Here is a 13,415-nt window from a genome sequence, read left to right as displayed (position 1 = left end):
GCTTTAGATTCATTGAGAGACTTAGAAACTAGATGGAGAGCAATAGAAGAAGATACCCATGTTCATTTCTGGCCTCTGCACACATGTGCATAGGAAACACACATGCACACACCTAAACAAAGAGGAATGTTTTCCAAAGCTTTTCTTTTTTACATTTGTGTGTGTGTCTGTGTGTGTGTATGTGTGTGTCTGTGTCTCTCTCTCTCTGTGTGTGTGTGTCTGTGTGTCTGTGTGTGTGTGTGTGTGTGTGTGTGTGTGTGTGCATATATGGAGATCAGAGGACACTTTACATAACTCAGTTCTAGTTTTCCACCATATGAGTTCTTGGGATTGAACTTAGGTTGTCAGGTTTGATAACAAGTTCCTTTACCTACTGAGCCATCTTTCTGGTCCACAGCTGGGAATCTGAGTACTGTGGTGCACAGCTGTAACCCCAGGACTTGCAAGATTGAGGGAGGTGGAGTACCATAAGTTGGAAGTCAACTTGGTATGCTTGGTGAATTCCAGGCCAGCCAGGGATACATAGTAAAAACCTCATCTTGAAAGGGGATTGGCAGGGGGTGGGGTGGTGGTGAGGAATAACATCAAGGAACAGAAGTATAATTCAGTGGTAGGATTTGTGATCAGTGTGCACAAGGCCACACATTCAGCCTTCAGAAGGCCAGGGGCACGCCATGCACTCACCCAGAGAGAAGGACCAACAGTGGAGAGTTGGGATTGTGGTCAGTGGTAAAACACTGAAGCATTCTCACAAAAGAGAAAGGGAGTGGGGATATAGTTCAGGTGGCAGAATATACACAGAGCCCTGAGTTTAGTTCCCAAGTCTCCTAGCTCAGGCTTAGAATCCTAGCACTTAGAAGGAAGACACAGGAGATTCAGAAAGTCAAGGCTAGACCAGGCTGTTAGACCCTGACTCAGAAAAGAAAAGAACAAAACAAGAAAAGGGTATTTACGACCACCGTAGATGTCTGACATTACTTGGAGCTTCTCATTGGTATAGTTAATAAAAAACAAACAAACAAACAAACAAAAAAAAAAACCCCAGCAAAACCTGAGATAAATATTTGAAAGGAAGAAGCAAATTCGTAATACACCAAGAAAATTAAATGAGAGAAGTTAGAAGCAAATTCAGTAAGATGGTATATATAAAAGCAAGCCATTGTGCTCTGTGTGCACAGTGGCCCATTGGGCACTGAACTAAATGGGGTGGGGGCAGGCAGAGCAGAGGGCGAGCATGACTGAGGCCCTTGTTCAGCCACTGGCACCAAAAGTGAACCACACACAGCCAGCCAAGTGTGACGGTGTCACCTTGTAATCCCAGTACTCGGAGGTAGAGACAAGAAGCTTAGGAGTTCAAAGCCAGCTTGGGGATAAATGAAACCTTACATATACATGTATAAAGGGAAACATAGGAAGTGATTTCTCTTTGGGGCAGGCTTTATGCTCTGGCTTTGTAATCCATGCTTTTCCCTGACTTTCAATCCCCCTGCCTCAGCCTCCAAATACTGACATTCCAAGCTGTGCCCATACTCAGCTCTTTGTGTTCTTTTTTGTCATTTTATTTTTGAGACAGCTGCCTTTACCACAAACTGGCCCTGAAGTCCCAGTCCTCTTATTCCACTTCCCAGTTACTGGAATTACAGCTGCACCACCAGGCCTGACTTTCTTCACATATTTTAGAATGACAAGATGATATCAAAGTTCATTTAAATATCATATAAAATAACCAAGAATAAAACTTAATATAGTTCTGAAAGTGAAGAAGAGTATTTCATTTTACCAGATGTTAAAACCTGTTTTAAAAAAAAAAAAAAAAAGCCAAGATAGGGGGCTGGAGAGGTGGCTCAGTGCTTAAGAGCACTGAATGCTCTTCCAGAGGTCCTGAGTTCAAATCCCAGCAACCACATGGTAGTCCACAACTATCTGTAATGGGATCCAATGGATGCCCTCTTTTGTGTCTGAAGATAGCTACAGTGTACTTATATACATAAATAAATACATAAATCTTTAAAATGGGCAAAAACAGCTGGGATAATTGATTGTTTCTAGGGCCAGCCAAGTGGCCTCTGGGTAAAAGCCCTTGCTGTCACGCCTGGACAGCGCGAGTTCATTCCTTAGGACCACATGGTAGGAGGAGAGAGCTAACTCCTGCAGCTTGTTCCCTGACCTCCATACAGGTACCCCCACACAAACATGCATAATTTGTAAAAATTCTCTAAAGATGGGGTGTGGTGGTGTGTGTGCGCGTGCGTGGGGGGGGGCGGTGTGGTGCAGGTACCTGTGTGTATGGAGCCTAGAGGTCAACCTTTGGTAGTCAGTTCTTAGGTTTTTGAGGCAGGGTCTCCCTAGGACCTGGGACTTGCCAATTTGGCTAGGATAGTTGGCGGGTGAGCCATAGGGCTCCTCCTGTCTCTGCCTCCTCACTGCTGAGATTACAAGGGTAAACTATCCGTGTACAACCCAGCTGTGTACAGCCCAGCTGTGTACAGCCCAGCTGTGTACAGCCCAGCTGCAAACAAATAGGGCTTTACTGGCAGATTTTCCTTTCTCTCCCTTCCTCTCTTCCTTTCTCTCTTCCCCCTCCCTCCCTCCCTTTCTCTCTTCCCCTTCCCTCCCCTTTTCTCCTCTCCCATCACTCCTAAAAGATGTAAATGTAGAAAAAGCATAGGAAAGGAGCGAAGTTCCAAGTAGAGCATGGGTGAAATTTGTAAATTTCTGAGCATTGAAGGGCTAAGGAAGATCTAATGTCAGAAACTACAGCAAGGACTCAATTGTTTAATATGCATAAAAGTAATATAAATATGAAAGACAATAGACAAAGTGGATGAAAAGTATAAACTTTCTTTAAAATGAACTGGGTGTAGCTCCATGGTAGAGCATTTGCTTTGCCTTTGTAAAGCCATGTGTTAGATCCTCAGCACAGGGGGAAGGTGGGGATGGAGGCAGGGGTTTGAAAAAGTAAGCTCTAAGCCTTATTAAGCACGCCACCGAGTAGGAAGTCTCTCACTTCTTTTACCCTAAGCTATTTGAAGTCATTTTGTCTTAGATTTTTTTTTCCCTTGTAATTCTGTCTTGTGTGATAAGGTACTAGGTGGTAGGACATTTAGTGTTTTGAAATGTGTAGTCTAATGAGCATGTACAACCACTTTAAAAGGATAAAAGTACATTAATAGTTTGTGTTGAGACTGGGTATTGATTTATTTCAGGATTATACACACGAATTTCATAAAACCAAAGCAAACTTTACGGCAATACGGGAAAGGGAGAATCTCATGGGATCAGTACGGAAAGATATTGAGTAAGTTACCTTGCATGTTATTGTATACAATGTTTATGTGTTATGTTTAGGCTGTATTTTTAGTTAATTGCAAATTGAGTAGCAAAACCAGGATTTAGACTTTGGGGTTTCTGATTTCCCATTTCATTTTCCTCTGAAGCTTGCTAAAGAATGGGCTGATTCTACTTTGCCATCTCCCAGTCTTCCTGTGAGCCCTTGCCAACCTTGACTTTCTCAAGTCCAGCATGAGTGATTCCCTTCCCACCCATGCTAAGAATGGCATGAATGCCAATATCTGAAGGTTCTATTTCCCTGTCACTTGCCTCTCTCTCTCTTATATGTTCAGATAGCTAGCTATTAGCTTCTCTGAAATTCTGAACTAGGTTTGTATGGGAGCAGGAGTTTCTAGGTTTAATATAGAATCAAAGCCTTGCAAGACTAAGGCCTTCCGGCATTTTTATAGTGGTCTCAGTCCGTAAGATTTGCTCTTCCCATTCATCGCTTCACCATCCCCTCGGGGGCATAGGCTAGCATTCCACATATAGTCTTGTTTTTACAACTGACCTTGACTGATGAAGTCCTGTAGAGCATCTAACTGATGTTGAAAATTTTCTGTCTTGTTTTGTTTTCTTGGGTCAGGCTGGCTTTGGTTGTGGCCCTCCTGACCCTGCTTCCCAAGGGCTGAGATGGTAGGTAGCTTCCACCATACCTAGGCAGTTTTCCCATTTTGGACCATCTAATGAATGATACTACTATTCATTTGTGATAGTTTATGATACTTACATTATATCAACTAGGACACGCACTCATCACAAGCTGGTATGTGTTATATGTGCTCTAAAAAACATTCCTAAAGAGACTCTCTACTTAGCATTAGCAGGCCTGAAACCTGCTGTGTAGAGCAGACTGGCCTCAAACTCTGATTCCTAAGAGGAAAGAGGAAAAGTGTGTTTGTTGTTTGGAATGTATAAGCCTTCTTTAATTTCTGTCCAGTTGCCTTGCATACACAATTTGAAGACTGCAGTCAGAACCAACAGAGGGCAGCCTTTAATAGCTATACATTTAGCTCTTCCACAGTTTGTGGGAGCCACTAGAATATAACCCTTTTCTAGAAAAACGTTGATAAAATATATTCATTCATCCATTCATTCATTCAACCATTGTCTGAGTACCAGCTATGAACAAGACATCCTGTAGATGGCCGGTGTGAAAATGGCAGCTTAGCTGTGACGGGGTCTATGATCACAGTGCTAGCGGGAGCTTGGTAGTGAGTGAGGCCTAGTAATACCTAAGTGGCAGGGGTTGGCTGGCGGCTTTGCTGGGGTAGTCTCTACTGTTTCTGCATTTTACACAGTCCTTTCTGTGGATTACCTTTTTGGTTCCATGATATTCTTTTGAAAGAGGCAGCTATCATTAGGTCTTATTTTACAAAAGTTGGTGTCGAGAGGCTTTCTACGATCATCTGGCTACAGAATGGTGGTGCATAGACTTCAGAGTCATGTCAGCTGCTTTGCCAGTCTCTCCTGTGTCTCGCATGCTGTCACTGCCTCTCAGGCAGACCTTTGGATATTATAACATGATCCCCTTTTTATAGACATTGGTGCAGTTTAGGAATTTTAAAAAAAAATGTTCTTAAAGACCAGTGTAGTGGCGCATGGCTTTAACCTCAGCACTCAGGAGGTGGAAGATTCCTGTGATTTTGAGACCTGGTCTACATAGAGAGCTCCAGGATAGCCAGGGCTATGTGGAGAAACCCTGTCTCCAAAGAAAGAAAAGAAAAAGAAAACAGGAAAGAAAGAAATAAAATGTTGTTAATACTTATTACTAGTGAAAAGCAGGAAAAGGAGATAATTGATAGAGGTGAAGGTCGCCTGTGGTAGTTGTAATGTGCAGACAATGAATGTGGAAATCCTGACGTGTGCCAGAATTGAACACTTGGCCTCGGCTCGTGCTACTGTGATGACTAATGTTGGTTCAGTGGCTTCTTGCCCTGTGTGCCATGTGCTCATTAGTCTAAAGTTGTACTTCTGCTGGAAAAAGTAATGCGAAAGTTAATACACCAAGGAAAAGTAGGACCCCCTGCTCAGAAGCTTGGGTTAGTTTGGTGAGAAACAGAAAACCCCTAAATCCAAACTGGAAAAACAAAATTCATCCTTCACATCTGTGGTAGTGGTTCTCCGGGGAAGTGAAAAGCATTATATTCTGATTGTTTACTCGAAACTGTGGAGAACACAGACTCTCCTCTGCTATCATTAGGGTTAGCGCCTTAACCTGATTTTGCAGCATTTTCAAAAAATGTTCTTGCCTTTTCTTGACATTGCTGTAGGTCATATAAAAGTGGGTCTGGAGTAAACAACAGGAGAACGGAACTGTTTCTGAAAGAGCATGACCACCTTCGAAAGTAAGTACCACCTGCTTTCCTGTGCTTGCTGATTTATCTGCCTGTGAAGACATTTTATCCCAGGAAGGGCTCTGCTGGTAGGAATCCAGCCTGCTGTGAGGGGTTTTGGTGGAAGCGGAGGGCAGCTCATCAGCCATGATTAAATGATGCCCTGCAAGGATTTGCCTCCTCTCTGCCTGTCTTCTCTTTTAGCCAGCTTGCTGCTGTGCTGCTGGTGTCCCTACTACAAGCCATTGATGGTGTCACAGTGGTCATATTGATCATTTATGTTTGAATGGTCTCTTACCACTTACCTTATTGAAGAAACTTTATAAAGAGTAGAAAGGCCAAATATCAAGTGTAGAAAAAACAAATAAAAACAACAAAACTAAGATTTCAGCAGAAAATGATTGGGTAAAGAGTAAGTGTGCTTTAAAACAAGTCCCTCATCCAACTCCCGTGTCAGCGATTTTTCTCCATGATTTTTTTTCTTGTTTGTATTTTATGATAAAACTTAAGGATCAGAACAGTTGTCTCTGAGCTCATCTTGTTAGCCCTTGAATGTCCATGCTAAATGGTCAGTGTTAGGAATTGGTTTGCTATTTGCTACTGAATGTCATTAGTTAGTTATGTGTGATAAGCTCAAGGTGTTGTTGAATTCATTTGCCTTTAAAGGCCACCACTTTAAATATAAACTGCTAAAATGAAGACACAAGTGACTGGAACAGTAGCTCAATAGTTAAGAACACCAGCTGCTCTTACAAAGGGCCTGGGCTCCATTCCCAGCATCTACAAGGCAGCTCACAACTATCTGTAACACCAGTGCCAGGGAATCTGATACCCCCTTCTGGCTACACAGACACCAAGCACACATGTAGGCAAAACATCCATACACGGCTGGGCAGTGGTGGCCCACGCCCTTGATCCCAGCACCTGGGAGGCAGAGGCAGGCGGATTTCTGAGTTCAAGGCCAGCCTGGTCTACAGAGTGAGTTCCAGTACAGCCAGGGCTACACAGAGAAACCCTGTCTTGGAAAAAACAAACAAAAAAATCCATACACATTAAAATAATATAAAATTAAAACACAGAACAGGGTGTGGTGGTGTGTGTCTGTAACCCCAGCTATTTCGGAAGGTGAGTCAGAATGGTTGCTTGGACCTACCACTTCAAGATCACTTTGTACAACAGTGTAAGAGTGTATCTCAGTATACATGTACATACACACATGCAGATATCAAAATCCTATGTGTGGTATTAAGGAATGAAGTCATGGTAGGCCAGGGCTCAACCTCTGAACCACCCACTCAGCCAATTCGGGTTTAGAAAGCTGTGGTTCTTCTAGCATCAGAACTAGTTGTTTTTGGATTCTGTTTTTTGTTTTATTATTAATCTTTGTATGTTTGCATGTATATGTGCATGCATGTGTGCATATAAGAATGTAGAGGCCTGAGGTTGAAAATAATCTGTCAAGCCGGGCGTGGTGGCACACACCTTTAATCCCAGCACTCGGGAGGCAGAGGCAGGAGGATTTCTGAGTTCGAGGCCAGCCTGGTCTACAAAGTGAGTTCCAGGACAGGCCAGGGCTACACAGAGAAACCCTGTCTTGAAAAACCAAAAAAAAAAAAAAAAAAGAAAAAGAAAATAATCTGTCTTCCACCTTATTCATTAAGGCAGGGCCTCTCAAGTCCACGGCTTACCAGTATGGCTTGTCTTTCTGGCCACCTCGCCCTGGGGATCCTTTGTCTCCTTGTGCTGAGGCTTGAGTTACAGGTGGTCCTCTGCACCTCCCTAGTGTCCCCATAGCATCTGGTGATCTCAAATCTGGTCGTTGTGCTTATGTGGCAGTTATTTTAACCACTGCACCATCTCTCCAGCTCCTTTTCTTTAAATTACATTTTATTTACTATTTTGTGTTTACAGAGTATGTGTCATAGCATATACATGGAGGTCACAGAACAAGTTTTGGGAATCTATTCTATGATTCCACCGTGTGAGCTACAGGGATCCAACTCCTACATGGTGGAAGGAAAGAACCAACTTCTATAAGTTGGCCTCTAACCTTTGCATGTATGTTGTGACAGGTGCAGTGTACGTATACACACACACACACACATACACACACGCAAGGTAAATTAAAATTAATTTTATGTGTATGAGTGGCTTGCCTACATATATTGGTGCTGCATGCATGCCTTCGTGCCTGAAGAGACCAGAAGAGGGTGCTAGACAAAGCTGGTTATGAGCCACCATGTGGGTACTGGGAACCGAACACAAGTCCTTTACAAGAGCATCATAAAAGCAAGTAGATGTAAAGGGAAATACTTGGAGATTCTACAGGTACTGTCTCTACTCAAAATGTCCTCACTAAGTCTAGGATTCTGGCTCTCACTCTCACTACGAGGGTTCTGATTTGCCTGGACAGTCCTTTGTATGTTTATTTACATCTGTAAAGGAAGAGTGTCTCTCCATATTTCATTCTGTTCCTCAAGGAGGGCTCAGATGCAGTGAACTTTGTCTAGGATTCTAGTTACATGTTATATTTTCCTTCCCTCAGCTCAACCACTTTACTAAGGAGCCTCAGGGTTTCTTTTTTTGGCATGTGTTATTAAGGAACTTAGGTCTAGGTGTAAGGAGGGGTTGGCTGGCTGGGTTGGTTGGTTTGGTTGGTTGGGTTGGTTGGGTTGGTTGGTTTGGTTTGGTTTGGTTGTTTGGTTGGTTTGGTTTGCTTTTGGTTTGGTTTGGTTTGGTTATATTGCTACTGAGGTGATTGTTTCCAGGCACCTTGCTGATAGTTTTTATCATGAATGTGTTTCAGTTTTTAAATTACTAATTAATTGTAGCTATTGAGGGAAACAATCATATTTCTCTTCATTTGTTATAATGTAATTATATTATTTTCAAACATTAAACCAGTATTGAATACCTGGAGTCCCACTTGTTCATGAAATATTGGATTGGAACTGTTGGATTTATGTTAAGGAATTCTGCATTATTCTTATGAAATATAATGTAGTTTTCTATTCTGTAAATGTTTTTGTGAGTTTTAATTCAAGTAATGCAGTCTATTTTAAGTGACTTGGGTCGTGTCCCTTCTCTATTTTCTGAAATAGTTTGTGTGGGCTTAATGTTGTTTCCTTCTGTATGTAGAGTTTACCAGTGAATCCATCTAGCACAGGGTTTCCTTTTTTTGTTTTGTTTTGTTTTGTTTTGTTTTTGTTTTTTTACAGGGTTTCCTTTGTGGTAGGATAGAAGTCGAATGTCCCTGAGCCAGTAGGTGGCTCACTGGAGTCAGCTCAGTGGTAGACACAAATCATCCTTTGCCAGGGGAGTTGGAGTGCTACCAGCAAGGATGTGTGACATGCACAGGGCTCCAGTGATGGTTTAGCCAGCTGGAAGCATCCATTTTGGCTTTCTGTTTTCTGCTAGACTGCAAACCGTAAGCAGAGGCGGAGTGTGCTTCAGCTGAACCGCCCATCCACTTACTGGAAGAGGTTTACTTTAATACTCCCTTCTTCCCCCGAGTCCCCCAAATGAATTAGCTTTTCCTGGGCCTGTAGCGCCCTCCATGTAGGGTTGGTCATTTTACTATGCTTCATGTCACTTTGTTTCTTTGTAGCCAGCTGCCTACTACCTGGGCCTATTTCCTTTCCCATATATGTTATAGTTAAAATTAATATCAATTGGGGGGTCTCTATCCCACCTTATATCATTTAGCTCCGAGATAAAAGACACCCAACTTTTATATTTATAATGAGCTTTAGACAGCACTGGAGGTGGACAGATATCAGCCCTCTAAGCTATTTAGCCTGCTTCCCTGCCGATATCTCTGAGCTATAACTTGCCATGTTCTACCTGGGCCACTTTTACTTCAACTGGCCAGCCCTCATGTCCAGTTCTTGTGATCCCTTACCCCGTGGCATCTTTCTCTTCCTCCTCCACTCTGCTTCAGACACCAAGCCTGGAACCAAAGCCCCACCTTCCTCTCTTCTGCCCAGCTACAGGCTGTAGGCATCTTTATTGACCAATCAGGGATAATTTGGGGGGCAAGGTTATGTAGCATGCATAGGTGTACTTGAGGATTTCTTCATCCCTGAGGCAGCCAGATCTTGGGGGCCAGTTTTTAGCATCACAGTACACAGCAACAGACCAAACGCAGCACACATACACCAAGATACACCCGCCACCCTCCTGTGCTTTTGCCTTGATTTATCCGGTTGCTTTAATGTGTTTATTTTTTACTCTCCAGAGAGCTTGTTTAGGTTCTGTGCTCATCTATTCCTCCTTAAGGAGGTCTTTTCTAACTCTCTTAACTCGGCGAGCCCCCCCTTGCTGTGACTAACAAAGCTGCCTTTCTGTTTCCCTGAAAACACTCTGACAGTGTGCAATGCTTGGCCTGTCTTCCCTGTTGGACCATCCTGGAATTTGTTTCATGAGGGAAAACTTTGTCTACCATAGGATATTTGGATCTCCATCCAGCCCATGTTGTGCCATTAACACTTAATACCTAGGTGTTATATGAATCAGTGGTTATAAGCAAGGCTGTTAATTTTGTTTTCATAAATATATGAATATATATTATACCCTAGTGTAGAAAACTTACTTGTTTCATTCAGTTATTCTTTATTGAATACTTACTATACACACAAATATGAAATTAACTTTAAGGACTATAGGAAATAATTATTCATGTAGCCACTTATCTTTTGCTTTGTAAAATGAGTTCCTTGTGAAATACTTTTGAAATTTTAAAATCTAGGGCTGGAGAGATGGCTTATATCTAAGAGCACTTGCTGCACAACTGTGAAAGCCTGGATTTAGATCCTAGCACCTGAAAGTCAGGTGTGGTCTCTCATGTGCCTGTGACCTAGCACTGCAGCACGGAGAGAGGAGGGGCACTGGATAGCTGGAAACGGGAGCCCTGGCTCAGGAGAAGAGCAGAGCGGGAGAGGAGGTCATCTGACACCCTCCTCTGGCTTCACATGTACACGTGTACCTGCACACATATGTGCATATGCTAGAGAGAGAGAGAGAGAGAGAGAGAGAGAGAGAGAGAGAGAGAGAGAGATTGAGATTTTTAAAATCTTCAGTAAGTCTCAAGCATCTATGTACTGACGAAACAAGAACTGGAGAATATATAGGTCGCAGTCTCATAACTGTTTAATAGTACAGTTTTTACTAAACGCACAGTTCCTAAATTGTGGTATTTATCCCACACCTCACTGCCTTCCCTGTGAGTTGTTTCTTTAAATTTTTATATTCATTTTAACAAGGAACCATCATGGCCTGATTTTATAGAGAACCAAAAGACCATGCTCTGAAAAGTGCATTACATGGCTTCTCGTTCTCCACTTTTAGAGTGAACTGAGCACTGTGTTACGCAAGGATGAGTGCCATTGAAGTTAAGTCATTTTATGAAGTTGAAAATGTTCTAAAATTACAAAGAATTTATTTCTGGTAACTTTTCAGATACAGAAGAACCATTGTATAGAGCTTGTCGTGCCTAAATAAGATGGGTTACACTATTTAGTTGATAACTTTTTTGATCTTGTTCTATTGACCACCTAGCACAGGTAAGATTGAGAATGACCACATTAACTATTTGTGTTACTTTAGGTCTAACCATGTCTATGGATGAAGAATTATTTTATAAACTGTTGATTATTTTTCATATCACATTATAGGCTTGTGTTTAGGGTTTTGACATTTAAACTTTAAATTTTACCAACTGAGTCATTGTATAGTCTAAAGTTTTTTGCAGAAATATTTTAGGTAGACTTGTTCTGTTTGAGACATGGACTTGTGTATTCCAGGTTAGCCTTGAACCCATTGTGAGGTCAAAGACCTAGAACTTACGATCTTCCAGCCTATACTCTCTAAGGGCTGAAATTAGAGGTGTGTGCTTCCATGCACAGTTTACGTGATACTGGGGACTGAACCCAGAGCTTCACACATGCTTAGCTGGCATTCTACCAACCTAGCTTATTCACCAGTAGACGTTCTCTTTCCTTTTTGAGACAGGGTCTCACTATGTATGTAGTACAGGCCGGTCTGGAACCCACGAAGATTTGAGCCCAGGTCCTCTGCTTTGTTATCTGTGTGCTGCTCCACAAAGTGAGTCTGATGGCATAGACTGCACAGTGTTGCTACAATAATGCATGTCCAAGGCTTTGTCAGCCCTTTCTGCATGTGAGAATATAGAACAAGTGTAAGACTAACAGAAGTAAATAGCAGGTCTATACAGATAGCTCAGCCATGGAAGGCTAGGTTACAACTAAAGGGCAAGAAAGTCAGGACTAAAAGAGCAAGGGGGTTTTTATATGGGATGGGGGTGTGCAAGGATTGCAAGTGTGCACCACACCACAGCTGCATTTTTGTGTGGGTCCTGGGGATGGAACTCGGGTTCCTGTGCACACAGCAGGCAGTTTCCTGACTGAACAACTCCCGCCCCCAATTTTATTTAATAGAAATTGAAGTACTTTTAATGTTGAGATTGTCTTAGTAAAATGAAATTCCAACTCTACTAATAGACTGTGACCATTTTTGTAAAAATTAATCATAATATTGTGACCTCTACAATAAGCAATGGCTTTATCTCAAAAGTTTCTTGTGGGGCAGGAGAGGTGGCTTACCAGTTAAGAGTGCACACTGCTCTTGTAGAGGATTGGAGTTTGAGTTTTCATACCCCGAGTTAGAGTCCACAACTATGGCTGGTAGGACCAGCTAGAGGAGGACCAATGGCCTCTGCAGGCAGCTGCAGGCAGGCACGTGTGTGCACACATAATAAACATAGTTAAAATAGAAAAATAAATCTCTAAAAAGTTTTAAGACGTATCACAGAATTCATGTTATATAATGGTCAGGTATAACAACTCTGAGTGAAATGATTTAAAATCCTGGTATTTAAGGACTTGACCTTCCCTTTCTTGAGTATTTATGAACTCCATTAACTCATGCAGTTTTGTTGAAATAGACGTGAATGTTATAAGCTGTAGGGCTGCTGTCGGGGACGTCTGCTGCCTGGTAGTCACATTCACCCTTCTGGACGGCATGCTTACAACAGCCTTGGCTCCATGTTCTTATTTGCTGTTGCTTGTTATTCACATAGTAGCTACAGTAAAATAAATTATGCACATGCATACATATTCTTTGTTTTTGTGTGTGTATGTATGAATTAATTACCCCAAGGAAAAGCATCATAGGCAGAGAGAAAATGTTTACAAAATACACATTTGAAAACAAGTGTTAACCATTACTAGGAATACACACCAGACAGCTAAAGAGAACAAAAGACTTAGTTTGACTCATGTTTCAGAGATAACTAGTTCATTGTAACAAGAAGGACATGGTGGTAGTTAAGTTGTCCTCAGACAGCACTGTTCTGCTGTGAAAACCTGGGGCCTATATATTGAAATCCTACAGACTGTCAGTAACCACAGGCTTTGAACTGTGCAATGGTTGGTAGCTGTCCTTGGGTATTTCAGGGTTCCTTGTTAGAGATAATTTGTCTGGAGTGGTCTAGTTATTTGCAGTGGTAAATGCCAAAGCACAATGTCCTGGTTAGCTAAGGGTGACCCTTGAACTTCTGGTCTTCCTGCCTCCAGTTTTCAAGAACTAGGTTCTTAGGTTTTCCTTACAACTGGTTTACAGTTAGGAGCTATTATATATAGCTCATTTTCCTTTATTTTGAAATAAAATAAAGAAAATCTGTCTTCAGCAACATACAACCTTTTTTTTTTTTTTTTTTTTTTTTTTTTTTTT

The 13,415-nt window shown here is 41.9% G+C and overlaps 1 protein-coding gene across 1 annotated transcript in view; it reads left to right on the top strand.

Moving 5' to 3' along the window:
• Gosr1 (golgi SNAP receptor complex member 1) overlaps positions 1-13,415 on the top strand; it is a 35,619-nt gene that overhangs the window by 9,878 nt on the left and 12,326 nt on the right. The window contains exons 5-6 of the mRNA XM_021212612.1: positions 3,207-3,298; positions 5,604-5,678. Of these exons, the coding sequence (XP_021068271.1) occupies positions 3,207-3,298; positions 5,604-5,678 (167 nt within the window). The remainder of the gene's footprint in view (positions 1-3,206; positions 3,299-5,603; positions 5,679-13,415) is intronic.

Source organism: Mus pahari, chromosome 14, assembly GCF_900095145.1.
Source record: "Mus pahari chromosome 14, PAHARI_EIJ_v1.1, whole genome shotgun sequence".
Taxonomy (NCBI): Eukaryota; Metazoa; Chordata; class Mammalia; order Rodentia; family Muridae; genus Mus; species Mus pahari.
The sequence above is the reverse complement of the archived record's forward strand: the minus strand, read 5'-3'. Positions and strand labels throughout refer to the sequence as shown.